Here is a 16,535-nt window from a genome sequence, read left to right as displayed (position 1 = left end):
TTTGATCTTGATTGGTCTCAATGTACCCCCAACAAAAAACTGGTAATAAAATTGTGCAGGGGACAGCATATATATTTTGCCACCTGGTGTAAATGGTGAATCATATTCTTTGTTGGGGATGCTGTACAATTCAAGAATTGCTGTATGTTTTGGATTCTCGATTATGCCTGTTATTTCCTTTTCTGCTGTGAGCAATCTGCTTGTTACAGATTCAAGATGCTCATTGATGGTCCTAACAACATCATCGTGGCCTGGCTTGATTTTCATGTCCACAATAAGTTTCTTGTATTGTTGCACAATCTCTTGAAGCTGGGTGGCAAAAACAGACAGGGCATTTGCTTGATTGGATTCCATGGTCCCTAGCTGTTGCTTGATATTAGCTACAATTTGTTGCAAATTTTCAACAACTGCCAATTTTGAATTTTGAGCAGTAAGATCATGGACCTGTCTTCTGATATCCTCAAACAGGGCATGCAGTTCATTAATATGTTGATTGGTTGGTAGAGTGGCCACTGTCTGAGTGAGATGTTTGATCTCTGCTTGGATATTCTTGATATCTTCTGATTTCAATATGCGATTCACTGCCCTCTTAATATTTTTAAGTTCCTGTGATGTGGGAAGATTTGATACTGTATTTTGCAAAGATTCAAGTGCCAATTTGACATTGTTTAATTCAGATGCATCAGCCACATTTTGCATAGCATTTTGGAGCAGGGCTATATCTGCCTGAGTGGGTGTTGATTGTTGTAAAATTTCAAGTTTTGTTTGAATATCATCGATCAAATGATGAAAATGAGATAGCTCAGATTCAGTGTTGAGGTTTTCAAGCTTTGTGATCTGTTGCTGGACACTAACAAGTGTGTCTACAATCCCAGGCAGGCGAGTTTCTTGTACATTTGTCAAATCATTTTGCACTGCTGCTATTGTACCTTCAAGATGGGTTATGGTACTTTGAATTTTTCCAAAATCTTCATATGTTTCAAGTTGCAGCTTAATATTTGCTACACTCCGAGTTATTGCATTCAAAGCATCAGAAGATGGCAAATTGTTCATAAAATTTTCAAGTGTCTCAATTTTTTCTTTAACCTCGGCTATGGCATTATGCAGAGGATCCAGATTAGGTATTTCGAGTGACTGAATCTGTTCTTTTAGAGTGGAAATGACTAGATCAAAATCTTCCTGTGATTTTATGCTTTTGACAATTGTTTGGAGCTGTGTCTGGACATTATTTATCTGCTCTTCCAATTGCTGTTTCAATTGCTCGGAGTTGGTGGCCTGGGTCTTAAATTTGGCTTGAAGAGCTGCTACAGCTTCTTCTAAACTTTGAAAATTATCTAATGTGGCCAGATCAGTATATTTCTGAAGCAACAGTTTGAGTTCGGAATCAATTTTAAGAAGAGGGTCCATGCATTGTGATTGTAAATTTGTAATTTCTAGTTGAAGACTGGCATTGAGTGTGGTTTGTAAAGCTTGTAAATCACTTCTTAATTTCTTGACTCTGACATCAAGCATCAGAATCTCATCACTGTGATCTTCATGTCTTGTATGGCCAAATATATCATTAGGCATTTTCTTTTAATGGTTATTTATTATAGAGTATCTGATTCTTAATTCTATAAAAAAAGGTATAAGCTTGTCATAGGATCCAGGGACCTCAATATATAAGCAGTCACCAGCAGAAACAGTATATACAGTGCCAGAAATCATGTTTGAGTGCTTAATTCTGTAAATATTTCTCCCTACTGAAATCTTGACATCACCCTCAGGGGTTGTAATAAATTGCAATTGACCACCTACAGGTAATTGGTAATGATTTAAATTATTGTTAAATATGTACAATGTTTTGCCCGTTTCTTCATCAACATCTGTAAGTATGCTGTTCAGATGAATAATTAACAAGCCACTCAGTTTAGACAGCACATCAGGAGAGGGTTGTGGTGTCGGCAGGTCCATAATAGCCTGTTTTTTGAACCCAAATAAGTTCATAGGCATGTTTATTTACTTCAAATCATGCTCTGTAATTGGGCATTGTTTCCCACTTTTCAAATCACAATGCCCCCAAGGTAAAGTATGTATGCCGCATGATAAAATGCATCTCTTATCATCATGTGGGTCCAGGGCCACTTTTGTTACAATATTGCTAGTCAGCAAGTGATTCTCACTCTGAATTCTATTTTCTGATGTTCTGATTGAACTCTGTGATTTGATGCAATTTTTATAATCTTCAAATTCAAGATCTTTTTCCACAGTAACTCTGCCAACGCCCTTGGCCTTTTTGGCAGCAACACCACCACATGTTTTAAAACTATACACCTTGGCACTTAACCCAGCAAATTCCACAATAACATCACCAAGTGTCTCATCTTTTAACTTGCCGGGCACCTTTTTGTTGTGGTGATGTTGAATCTTTGTATGTTCACTGGTATCAAAGTATTGAAACAATTCAGGCTGTAACATATCTTGATAAACATCTTCTGTTTGAATATCAAGAATAAAACTATCCGTGTCCATGTACAATAATTTTACACGATCACCATAAAAAGGTTTCAGCACGTCATAATACAATATTAACATATGTAATTTGGACAATTCCAATATCACAGCCCCTACATAAATAGGTTTATCAAATTTGATCTTTGTTTTCATCATGTTGAAAAGTGCCATGTACTCATCATAAATTCTTCTATAATTGAAGTTGGGCTTTGCAACCAATTTTTTGCTCCGGCTGGGGTCAGTAATTATTTTAACATCGGTATGTTTTCTGACATTTTCAATTGTTTTGCCATACACTGAATTCACCATCAATTTAAACAAGCCCTTATCAAATTGGCTCTTTGCAGATGTTCGAAGCTCCGTGTTTGTATCAATATATGGTTTCAACCATTCTGAGTGCCTGAACCTTAAGACTTTGCCAACTTTGGTTACTTGAACACCATGTTTCATCAGGAACTGGAGGTTTTTGTAATATGTGACATATCTCTGTTTCGGCTCTAGAGTCGTCATGAGCTTCTTCTGTTTAGAGCCAGGTGAGCACTTAACCTCAGGAATTGGGGACAGATCAGAAAATTTGTTGTGCAAATGATCTGGAAATGTCAGATCAACCTCTAAGATGAGGCCACTGTCACTGTCATCAAAATTCTTAAGATTCTCAATATTGAAATTTTCGACCCATTCAAGCCCTGCATATGGCAGTTTATCCATCATGGCGTGACCATAGAGGTTGTTTGCATCCACATACACTATATAATTTGATGGCCGTGCTGGATCATAATCAGGCATATATTTGTTATTTGCTCTGGCATATCTCTGGGAACATTGCACCATCCCTCCTCTTATGCATTTCTCCATAAACAGATACTTATCTTGATCGTGGATCAGATCCAATTGCATTTTGGTTTTCAAAAACGTTGCGGCCCATGCTAGGCCCGGGGCACTGAAAAAATACATTGGGTCCAGTCTATAATTTTGCATGGAAGATTTTCTGAATGCTTGCAGTATATCAGCTAAGAGGGTCACATCAAGTTTCAAATATGCCATGTGATAATCACCAAATGTCTTGCATTTTAAATTGTTCCACATCAACTGGGCATGGTGATAATCATCATCAGTGATTCCAGATCCTCTGATTCTGCTGTAAAACTCTTCTTGTGGTGGCAGGGAACACTCATCAAATTTAGAAAAATCTGTAACATAGTCATATGGATATACACCCTTTCGCCTAATTAATTTCAGGTCCTGATTTGGAAACGAGGCACGTGTGATTTTGAATTGATCATCAGATAATTGAGAGGCCAGTGTAGCCAGGCTAGCAGATAAAAATCTATAAGAATCAAGAAATCTTATGTGAATAGGAACACCATCAACTTTAATTATCTTGCTAATAGATATATATTTCTCATCATTTTCAGCTAAAATATTTAAATTCTGCTTGTCAAACCCCTCGTACCTGATCAGATGATGAAAATCATAATTGGATGCTCCATGGCAAAATATGGGGACAAATCTTGGTCTCTTGATCTTAATATTACAGCTATTACACAGGGCCATTAAGAATTTACCATCTGTATGAGAATGGTGATGAACCTTGATATTTGTATCTGAAAATTGACAATCACATACCGGGCATTTTTCTGCATTGTTGAAATCTTCAATCTGTTCCTCTGTTAAAGGCAACATAGGCTTTGATTTTAATAAGATGTTAGATGCTATGTCACGGCACACATTTTCTATTCTATGTGCAAATTCTTTGATGGCATTTGGTCCCATGTATGAATATTCTTTACTAGCTACACCATCCCGTATAACTACATAACAAAAACTGGAAGGTTCATGTAACTGGTATGGTGTAGTTGCAGATTCTTCAGGATCTGGATTGCAGAATGCAATAGGTTTGACGTTCGATTCAAAATCACAGACAATATATGCTGGGTGTTCCAACAAGGCTTCATACTTTTTGAATTTTGCTTTTTCACTTGGATTGGGCATCACCATATGAACAGGTTTATGATTGCCACAGTATTTCAGATGCTCAATTAACTTGTTTTTAGCAATTTCTGCACTCTCTTCACGAACCCCCTTCACCATTTTTTGACCATCAAATACAGTTAAACATCTTCTGCACAACTTAAATATTTTTTTATTTTTGTCTAGTTGTGTTCTCACTAAAGCTTGAAGATTATGTATCAAAGTGTAATGATAAGTGCCATCCCCTTCAATTAAGAGCAGATCAATTGGAATAGCAGATTCATCATCAATTGTACTGATTCTGAGAGGTGCTATCAAGCAATTGCCAGTGGAACAAATAAATACATTAATAGATAATTGTTTGCCATTGATGTGCCTGGCCCTTTTTTCAAATTTATCAATATTCTGAACTGACATTGGATATTCTAAACCCTCCATTACATCGTCAAAATCATGTTCATGCTGTTTGTAATAAGTTATTCTCTCAGGATTCCTTGAAACTGGATACAAAGCAGCTAATATACACCACAAAAAACATTTCTGGTCATTATTTTTTATATTAACCACGACTTGTTTGTTTTTAATATTGGCAGGTAATGGCACATATGTAGATCCTTGTAATGGGCTGAATTCAGAAATATTAACATAGAGCTTGTGTGATGAACCGCATAGGCTCCATCCTGATTCTTTTGCCGCAAATTCAGAGTGTTTGATATTCAGTTGATTTATCAAATTGCCTATTATTGTGTCAGAATTTGTATTTAAATAAACCGGTACAGTTTCTGTTATGTGGGGCTGTGTAAATTTTGTACCGTTTGGTTTCTTATATTGTACAAACAATTTGAGGGAGAGCTTATAAGAACCATTTTGTGCATTTAGAATTGCCTGGAGATCAGAATTTACACTGTTCAAGAAATTCTCAATGCCACATCTTGGCTCTGATACAAACTGATAATCCCTAAGTTGGGCATTAAAACTGCTACGGATAGGTGCTGCATAGCGTGGCTGCTTTGCTGCTCTGGCATTAAGAGGTGCTTCGTGCTTCCTTTTCAGACCAGATGTAGATGGTTGAGGGGGCAATGTTGATGACTGTACAGAGCAAGTATTTTTATGTGTATATGTGAAGTATTGCATGCTGTATTTTCTATGGCATTTGGGGCAAATTATTGTGGGAGTTCTGCATTTGTCTGGGTTACAAATCTTTTGGTGTCTGGCCCAATTAGAGCTAAATATATTTTTATTGCACTGATTACAATATTTTTGATTCGGCATTTTTGTTGTTGTTTATTATATACAATTTCCTGGGCTTCAATTCAAAACTTTATACTGAATCAGTTGGGTTCAACACTGTGCTGTGTGTGTGTGTGTGTGTGTGTATGTGTGTATACACTTAATATTTTTTGGCTTTGGTATTTATATAAAATTTCCTGGGGTCCAAATCAAAAACTCTATGCCTATCTTATGACAGGTTGTAAAGCCAATAGCTTACAAGTGGAAATATTCATTCACACTGACCGTCCGCAAATACCTGTACAGACATGCGTATCTAGAATAGCAATGATCTTGTTATGTATTGATTTTTTTGTATAACAGGCTAGGGCAGATATATTAAAACAAGCAATCCTGTAGTATGAAAAGCACTGTAACAACACGTCTGTACTCCTCAGCTACTCTCACAATACTGGCTGATGCAATGCAAAATCTCTTTATATACCCTAAGCCGGGCCGAGAAGAAAAAAAACAGGAATTTCCCGGCTGATGCAATTTTGTTTGCATGCAAAGCTTCAATACTCAGAAATTGCATCAGCCGGGAAATTCCGAGGGGGGCATATTTTTCACGGGAATTCTCCCGGCTGATGCAATTTTGTTTGCATGCAAAGCTTCAATACTCAGAAATTGCATCAGCCGGGAAATTCCGAGGGGGCATATTTTTCACGGGAATTCTCCCGGCTGAAATTGCACACATTAATCAATATGAAACATGTAAACATGTGATGTAAGAAATGAAAGGGTCACAGAGCAGTTCTAGAAGAATTGCATTGTTTTAATATTAGATGAGCCTGGTATCCAATTGAACTTAAACCAGAAATAAATATGTGTATGTGTGTGTGTGTGTGTGTGTGTGTATGTGTGTGTGTGTGTGTGTGTGTGTGTGTGTGTGTGTGTGTGTGGGTGAGGGTGGCCTGGTTTTAAGTGTGGCATCAAGAGGGGCATATTTTCCTTTGAGAGGGAGCTCTTCCCTTCCGAAAAAGCTCTTCCTTTCCGAAAAATATTTGAGGGCATTTTCACAAAAATCTTGGGTTAGGCAGAGTGCTACACTAGAGCAAAAAACCCATATGGGCATGTTGAGCAAGTTTTAAGTGTAGCAAATCTGCTGGAGAGAAGCTCTTCCTTTCGGGCACTGGTCCCACCGTAAATACAACTACTCAACGCTGTAGACAGCGTAACTAATTGCGAACGTCAATTGTTCATATCAACAAATATGGCTCCCATACTTGCATACGGAGAGTCATTGCGAGAACTGAAAAGCTTATTTTACAACTTCTACACGTTTATGAACAATTTCTTCACCTCACCCAAACATGTTGACCTGAAATAAATCATCGCGGCTAATTATTTCGTGAGTATAAGACGTAGCATAGAAATTACAGAAGGTTCCGGTATTGTAAATTCTTTTCACGTTGCCTTGTAATCAAGAGGTCTCGGGTTCGATTCCTGGTGGAGTCACATAGTGGTTCGGATCCCACTTTAAACTGTAGGTCCAATCCCGATTAGCCTTACTGTGCATAAAGTGGACTTAAAACACTAAATCAATCAATCAATCAATAGCAGCTATCTTCGAGAAATAATTTGATGTGATGATGAAAAACTAGAATATCAGTAGTTGTGAAAATACGAGTTATTTCTTCTAACTTATTATTGTGATGAGATATTTTGAATGGGAATGGAAAATATCTAGAGGCTTGAACATTGCAGAACGATGCTCTCTTCCTGTGATACTGTAACAGACGAAATGCTTGTTTACTGACGCAAGTCTCGTGTCTAGAACAGTCTTATGAAATGTATTTGCTGTTACGCAAGGTAACACGAAATAATTACACCGTTTGCAAAAATGTTTGCGAACTGCCAAATGTGAGAAACGTTATAAGTAGACAGGGTAAAAATTTTATTCATGAAATCACATCACATTTGACAGTGTTTGTCAAGAGATACTCGTGGGACTGTGTTAAGGTGCTGGACTAAATGCTTCTTATTTTTCTTCATCGAAGAACAACAATTTTTAAGGTAGAGCAACAGTAGTTCCACTCTTTCTAATATCTTTTAAATTCTTACATATTCCTTTAATTGGGTTAAAAAGAAATAAAAATATTGCTTGCATTTCTGTCATTGACGTAGACCAGGCACGTATCCAGGATTTCTTTGAGGAAGGGGCCAGACCCAAAATTATATATAATATATATATATATATATATATATATATATATATATATTTATATATATATATAGAGAGAGAGAGAGAGAGAGAGAGAAAACGACGGGAGAACATTGGTCGAATTTCCTTTCTTGCTCTTTTGAAACAATATATACTTCTACAATAGCAATCGCGTTCGGAAACGGTGAAAAAAATGACTGTTTTCAAAGGCAGGCAAGCTTGGTAGCGTAGCTTGCTCGCGTTCAAAGTTACTCACGCTATATTCAAGGCCGCTTCTTATCGCAAAACACAAAGTCTGCACCCAACAAGTTACAAGTGGCCAGAGTCGAATTTTACAAAGAATCTGAAGAATGTTAGATTTCATCAGAGGCGGCTAGTTGGGCACTAGCTAAACATGCATAAGTTTGTCATAATTCCTGAAAAACAAAAAGCTTATTATATAAGTATTCGAATAGTAACACGTGCTTTATCCTGTAACATGTAAGATACTTATCGGGATTACAGCGTAGTAGTGGCAATAGATCCATGAAGAACAAAATAAAACTGAGTGGTTGCTTTATTATACATAAATATTTAAAAATTATATTTTTTTCATTCCCTTGTATTTTCTTATTTTAATAATAATAACCCATAATAACAATCCTCGAAGGGCCTTGACCTATCTCCCGACTGCCAATCTCCCTCCCACAGTCCTACTTAGAGGTGTGGAGTTCTTCAACTGGTAATGGGGTGACGTGGGATCAGCACGTCGAACCCCAGCCGTTATAGGAGATTTCCCAGACCCGATTACGCTACTCACTCGTAGTTCCCCAATTTCCTCACGGTGGTGGGTTGCTACCGGCCCTATACCCAGGCCGAGAACCCTAAGACTGAACACAGGCGGACTCGAACCCATGACCCCATGACGTCCCGCATTCGGAGTCCAAAGCACAGCGCCTTAGACAGCACAGTCAAGGAGGGGGACTTTTCTGATTTTACTTTTGGCTAATCGCGACGATAAGGATGAATAATGAATAGAGAAAGAAGTAAAAATGGTCACGCACAAAGAAGAGGACTGATCTTCAAACCTCTTAGATTACGAGTTCAAGCCCAAAATATGAGGATTTTAACCTTAGACCTCAATTTCAAAATTATAAACAAAATGCCTATTTCATCGAGGACAAAAGAGTTTGTAACTGTGAAACTAGCTCTGAATGCAAACTGACATTTTTTCATGTGAGTAAGAATGAAATGTGTGGCACACAGAGATACTTTTTGCGAAAACAATTAATTGTGTCCTGTCCCAGCATCTCCTAAGCAAAGCCGCGCATAGCAGAAAAGAAGGGGGAAGGGGGATCGACTGGACAGAGCGAAACAGTGCACGCTGCTGGGAAGGCTGGTAACTGCAGTGACTTTCCTCCCTCCACGCAATCCCGTTCCTCTCACGTGTTCATCGATGCTCAGATACTTGTTTTCGTTCACCTGCTCCAGAGATAAGTGGGACAGAGTGTAGTTCGCATACATGTAGCAAGTAAAGAAACTTATCTCAGAATGAAAATTCCACAGAGTTTTAAAACGTTTGCTTCAGCGATGAATGACTGGAAACGGATCACATATACAATTCCCTTGCAAAAATCTAGTAGCCTAAAACTAATTTGAAGACTTGAAAGTATCTATTTATTAGATTCCAAGTTGTAAGGAACTATTTCGTAAATGTTCATGTAACCGTTATGAAATTAAAATAAATTATTCACAAGCTTAGATATACTAATACGCAGAAAGAAATTCAGAGTAAAATGCATGTGTATAAAGTAATTCTAGAAGTACAGAGCTATGTATATCAGAGTATTGAACTTTTCTTTTGCAGGATAACGTTTACAAAATTGAGGCGAGAGAATGATTAAGAATTGTTTCTCCAAGGGAAACGAAGGGCTTAGTGTATTGGTTCTTGAAAGCATTGATTGCGGTCTCAGGTTCGATCCTCCATACTAGAAAACATATTTCCCCTTCTATTAAGGTAACATTATTTGTAATAGCAGTGTAAAGTGGCTACATTGTTCTGCATCTGAAATGTACATATAAAAAACAAATGAATGAATTGACACACGTTCAAAGGGATATTTTCATGTATAAGATCATGAATTAAGATACTCTAACGATAATTCTGTACTTGTTTAAAGACATTGACAAATATTAATGAAATAACTCTTTATATTTGTGGCAATTCAGGATATACTAATTTTACCCTTTTTCCCACTCGAGATCAATGCAAGGATACCTCCGCAAATATCGAATGAAAAGTTTTCAACATGTGCAATTCTCCATTAAATGTTTTCTCCGATTCGTTCTACCTTCGTTTTCTTTGTTACAAACAAGTATTCTTTGCACATTACATGTAGGAGGAGAGTTGCATCTACATTTCACGTTCGTCAGCTCCTTCTACCTGCTTTCAGGAGTGACAGCTTGTAGGGTAATGGTTACCGTTAAGGATTGTCAACCTGATGGTCGTAGGTTAAAACCCCTCCGGTGGCAGAAAATTTTCGTAAGTTTTAGACATATCCCATTGTGTTCATTGTCCACGCTGTGTGAAACGGAATGATTCGGTTTGGAATTAACGATGGGGGGAGGGGAAATATTAAATTACAACATCTTCATTTCAACGAAGCGAGAATTGGAGAAACATTGGATAAATGTTAAAATTACATTCATGTTTTTAGTGGTATAATCGCCTGTAAAATCAATGATCTTACGTGAAAGATTTCATCTTGCTCTGAACTCAGCCAAAAGGCATATTGCACCGATCTAATACATTCTCCAATACATTTCAAAATGTTATTGAATGTTTCATGTCGACAATTTGACCAATGCATCAATTCTTGACGCTGAGACGATATTTTCTGCAACTACCTCTTCTCTTCAGTCCCTTCTGTTCTTCTCTTCTCCTTCTCCTTCTTCTCTCCCCTCCTTCTGCTCTGCTTTTATCTCATATCGCCTTCCCTACTTTTCTCGCATCTTATCTCCATCCCACTCATCTTCACTCCTCGTATCTCCTCTCCTGTCTTAGATTTCCGACTCCACTGCACTCTTCTCCTCTTCTTTTCGTTCTTCTCTTTTTCTCTCCTTTACTCTACTCTCCACTACCCTCTTCTCGTCTCCTCTTCTCTCATCTCGTTTTCCTTCTCTTTTCTCTTCTTTGCTCCATTTTCCTCATCCCTCCTCGATTTTTCCTTTCTTCTCACTACTTCTCCTCTCCTCGTCTATCCTCTCTTTCTTCTCTCCTCTACTTTTCCTCTTCTCCTTTCGCTTTTTCTCCTCTCGTTTGTCACCTCTCGTTTTCTCTCACCTCTTTTTCTTTCTGTAGACTCATCAGCGATGAAATACTAGAAAACCTATTTTTTTTCTTTGAGAAAGAATTTTGTCACATGCGATATAATAGTGATATTTTTAATACTTTTATACAATAACACTTGTTTTTATTTCTTTCGCGTATTTTATAAATATCTATTGTGCATGTGGCAACCCTGAAATTGAGCCGCCTAACTCTACACGCAACCCACCAACGCCTTGTGTAAATTGGGTTGCCTAGTTTAAAATGTCGTTGTCCTAAAACTTTTGAGAGACACTGTACTTTGACGGATTCTTTACATTTAACTTCCTTGCTCTTTCCAGTACCTCTTCCAGAATTTTATCATGCTCTTCTTCGTTTTCTGTTGCAATTAACAGATCATCAAATACATTGTAACTCCAGGAATGTCACCACAATTCTTTTCGTTGATTCTTTGAAACACTTCAGGTGCCAGTGTCAAACCAAACGCTAGTATTTTAAATCTATAACACGCAAATTGTGTGCTAAAAATACACAGTTTACTTGACTTCTCATTTAACTCCACATGATAAAACCCATGCCTCGAGTCAAGTACAGTATATACTGACTTATTAATTAGCTTTGTACGTACTTACCTCCTGAAGTGTTTGTATCAAAGCAAAATTTATTTTGATGGCTTTGTTCAAATCTTGCAAATCTAGAGACAAACGAAGAGAACAATTAGGCTTTTCTATAATTACTAAGTTACTAACCCAATCTTGTGGATTTTCTTCTTTACTAATTATACTTTCTTTTTCAAGTTTCTCTGAACTCTGCTTTAACTTGGGCCTTATTGCATGAGGAACTCTTCTTGGAGGCCTAGCGGGTCCTGGGTTCGATACCCGGTGGAGGCACATAGTAGTTCAGATCCCACTTTAAACTGTAGGTCCAGTCCCGATTAGCCTTACTGTGCATAAAGTGGCCTTAAAACACCAATTCAATCAATCAATCTTGGAGGCCTAGCAACAGGTATTACCTGTTCATCCACCTCTATGTTTAATGTGCCGCTACACTTGCCTACACCTTCACACACGTCTTTGTTACTCTGAATAAACTCAAGTGTTTCATTATTATATACCAGAACTACTTGTACTCTTTGTACTAAATTTAGTGTTGCACATGTCCTTGCACCTAGAATTGGCTTACACTGCCGACATTCATCTTTCATTATTATGAATTTTAAATTGCTACCAGCACATTTAGTCCTGCACGTTAAACTTATGACTCCAAGTGGACTAATTCTTGCACCACCATAACGATCTAACACTACTTTAGTAGGCTTCATTTTAAAATTGGGTTTGACCTGTTTCAACATTCTCCATGGCATTACATTGACCTCAGCACCTGTATCCAGCTTGAATACGATATTTTCATTTTCTACCTTAATTTTTTTAAATCATTCTCTATTGGTTTCACTTTCAGCACTGACTTTAGTGGCACTATCAATACTCACAACGGATATTACACCTAGCACATCACTTTCATTCTCAGACATGCTCGATTCTTGTTGTTGCATCTGCACATTTTTCACTTGCTTAATTTTGCATCGCACTGCAATGATTATAGCCACCACATTTCTTCATGGCACCCTAGCCATTCACTTCACTGGAACGAGTGTCCTGACGCGATTTCACCGTTGCCACCGAAGGGGATACTGCACTTCTATTTTGAATTGTATTAGCCTGTTGTTTGCTCATTTCAGAAGTACGACCTATTTATATGGCCTTTTCTAACGTCAGTTCTCCTACTCGCAACATTCGTTCTTGCAGGGTTTTATCCGAAACACCAAGGACTATTCGATCACGTAGAACACTATCTGTCGAATGTTCAAAGTTACAGGACATAACCAGTTTTTTTTTCAGATCCGTAACAAAACTGTCAAAACTTTCACTTTCTTCCTGTGTATGAGAATTGAATACATAGCGTTCTGCCACTACGTTTTGTTTTATTATTTGCGTAGTATTCAAACTGTTGCAGCACGCACTCAAAATCACGTTGATCCTCCTCTGATAACTTAAACGTGTTGAATAACTCAACTGCGTCATCACCAATTAGTACATTAAGTAATATAGCCACTTTAACATGATCAGGTTTCGCTTCATGGCCTGCCGCCAACATATAACTTTGATACGCCTGTTTAAAGCGACGCCAATTCTCACACAAATTACCAGAGAGCACCAATTCCTTCGGCACTTTTGCAGATTCCATTTTTGTATCCCTCGAAAATCACGTAGGTATTACTGGAACGCAACCCGAGCGGGCCCTTACACAGGCTAGACGATGTGACAAAACTGCACATCATTAGGAAGCTGTCTGCTTCACTAGTCCATCCGTGTTCCGCGACTGCGCCATGTTTTATATTGTACTTATATACAAAGAATGTTAAATTAAATAAATTATTTATTATCGAACAAGTGCGTACAGCAGGTTAACCTCTTCATGGTGTGCGCGGCCATCTTGTATGTGCTGCACTGTTGCCAGCCACTGGTCTAAACATGTTACAATATGTTACAGCCATATATCTGTGGGTGGATGGGTGTGTATTGAAATAACTTCTGTGTCATATAGACATGTATTTATAAGTACCTACTTTGGAACAACGTGCGTAATTATAGACTGCATTTGAAGTGGTTTAGTCAATGGGCAAAGCATTGAGTAAAGAGTGTGTGGTATACAAAAATGTGAAAAAATACAGTTGATTCAAAATTTTCTTACCTTGTATTTTTATATCATTTTTCTAAATTCCAGGTGTTTAAGGCCCACAAGCTGATAATGGCAATTGCAAGCCCTGTCTTCGAGGCTATGTTTTTCGGCGGCTTGAGTGAAAAGGGAGTTGTTCGTGTCACAGACGTCGCCCCAGAGTCTTTTCAACTGATGTTGAAGTAAGTGTTAATTGTGAAATAAAGTCTCTGATATTCATGATTATCTGTAATTCTACAGTGATACAATTAGATATGCAACTACACGTATTTCCATAATGATAGAGATATTTAGATTTACTTACCTGTGATTTAGTAGTTGACAGATGCATTTATATGTAAGGTTGATGATATATGCATTTCATTTTCTAATAGCGTATCATTCTATAGAATGATGGGATTAGAACCAGTCACTTCGCAATTAATTGCTGGGTGATGTAAGCTATTCATCATTCATCCTCTATGATGAGAGCACTCGTCATTGTCATGACGAGTTAACGCTTGGCAGTGCGAAAGGTACAAATAAGATTTAGGAACTTAACAACTAGAAAAGACAATGGTCACTCGTTGGGTTTTATGAACCTTTGAACCTGAATCATGGCTGGGTTTAGGATAGTTACCTGTCTATCTGAAAAAATGAAGATAATTTCGAATAATAAAAATAAACTAAGTCCTCTGTTGGCTTCTCTATAGGTTGACCAGCACATCGTCTCACTTCTGCTCCACTGCTCTCCTAACCTCTTCTCCCTTCTCAATTCCAATCCAAAGCCAGTCCCCTCTCAGCTTGTCTCACCTCTATATTCCCTAGGCCATGGAGCTCTTCCTCTATGCCGAATCGTGACTTTAATTGCCACTATGCAAACCGCTGACTCCATAGGCAGAAGAAACTACCTATTTCCTGAATACCTCAGGAGGTTTGCATAGCACAACACTGTGCATTGTTTACATGCCTCAGAGGTTGAGACAACTGAGATAAACAAGTGAATGCCCTGGTCAACATGAAGCATTCAGAGAGGCTTTTAAAATAAAATACAATCTTATGGATTGATACGATAGTCTAAAATTGTATTTCTCTCTGCAATATTAAACACTAACTTGTACTGTGGAACCATGTTTGAACGTACCAATTTCATCATGTCTATATTTTTTCTATGTTCGTCCTCTGCAAGTCCAGTCGCGTTTCCTGTGATTAGTGTTCTGATACCAACAAATCAACAGTTTCTCGCCGTTTCTCCTGCGCCACTATAACTTCCCCAAGCCACTGTTTACATATATGTACGTATGTGTGCATGTATACATACACGTAACACGCACCTATGTATGTATGTATATTTATGAATTTGTGAGTGGTATATATCACAGATGTGGTGTTCTCTCTTTGCAGTTTTATATATGTAAGAGAAGTTGAATTTGGATCAGTTCCTGAAGCTCTCGGAGTATGCCGTGCAGCACATAAATATCTCATTCCGGATTTGGTTGAAATGTGCAATGAGTACGTCTTCATACATGCGACTACAGATAACGCATGGCCCGTTCTTCAGTTGGCTCTTGACCACAACGACAAGAACCTTAAGGAATGTGCTCTGCAGGTAAATATTAATCACATAATGATTCGAGAACAGTTTTCAATGAACTGTTAAGGTCATTTTATTGCAGTAATTGAACATCTTGTTGCAGTCACCATAATCCTCCTGTACCAGCTGTGTTACGGACTACGGTTTGTGAGCTACGTAGAGCCTGCATTCACATTTTACGAACTAGAAATTTTCTCTTTGATATCTTATCAGTGTTAGTGACACTTCGTAATTTCAAAACATAATATTTAAAGGTGTAATTTTCTAGTACTTTATAATTTTCTCTTTTTTACATTGTAACTTTTGAATAAATTAAGAGACAGGATTTTTTTAAATAAAAAATGTAGCCTAATTTATAAACTTTAAAACTATATCAGTTTGAAATGCATTTAATGAAAGATACTCCTTTAACGTGTCTCCAAATAACGGGTTATACCAAACAGTGTCTAGAAGCGACAATATTTATCACAGATTGGCGGCAAAGTCCCTAATAACTGACTTTATAATGAAAGGCAAGAGACTTGGTAATATTATTAGTTATACCAATTAAGATATCGTCAGTCTAGAAGCTAATTTCTATCTGTCTGCTGGTGACTGCCATCTCGAAAAGAATCAGGCAAAGCATTCTATATTTTTTAAAAAATTTGGTATATATCTGAAACAGTGGCAAGAATGCATGTCAGTTTTCTGAGAAAATCTCCAATAGTACAAACTTTCATAATAAATCATTAAAGCTGTATTTGAGAAATAAAAAAGTATGTGTTTTGTAGGAAAACTCACTATTTGTAACATTTTATGCGAATAACTGAATGTTGAAAATCTTAATTATTCCAGAAGCAAACTGTATTTTGCATAGAAGGTTATGAAATATTTGTTCGAATATTTTATTCATATTTTAGACGAACTAAACTCTTAAAATACTATTTTTAATTTAGAAAGTTTGCTTAATAATTTAAAGAAATTCGATTTCCGTAAAAAAAATGACTCTTTGAAATTGTTTCATTATTTTAAAGAAGAGACAC

At 37.3% G+C, this 16,535-nt stretch overlaps 1 protein-coding gene across 1 annotated transcript in view; it reads left to right on the top strand.

Moving 5' to 3' along the window:
• LOC145994088 (BTB/POZ domain-containing protein 2-like) overlaps positions 1-16,535 on the top strand; it is a 48,426-nt gene that overhangs the window by 11,432 nt on the left and 20,459 nt on the right. Inside the window, exons 2-3 of the mRNA XM_083130176.1 lie at positions 13,989-14,122; positions 15,324-15,528. Of these exons, the coding sequence (XP_082986302.1) occupies positions 13,989-14,122; positions 15,324-15,528 (339 nt within the window). The remainder of the gene's footprint in view (positions 1-13,988; positions 14,123-15,323; positions 15,529-16,535) is intronic.

Source organism: Lepisma saccharinum, chromosome 10, assembly GCF_977018435.1.
Source record: "Lepisma saccharinum chromosome 10, izLepSacc3.1, whole genome shotgun sequence".
Taxonomy (NCBI): Eukaryota; Metazoa; Arthropoda; class Insecta; order Zygentoma; family Lepismatidae; genus Lepisma; species Lepisma saccharinum.
Note: the sequence above shows the minus strand (reverse complement) of the source record. Positions and strands in the feature narration are given on the sequence as shown.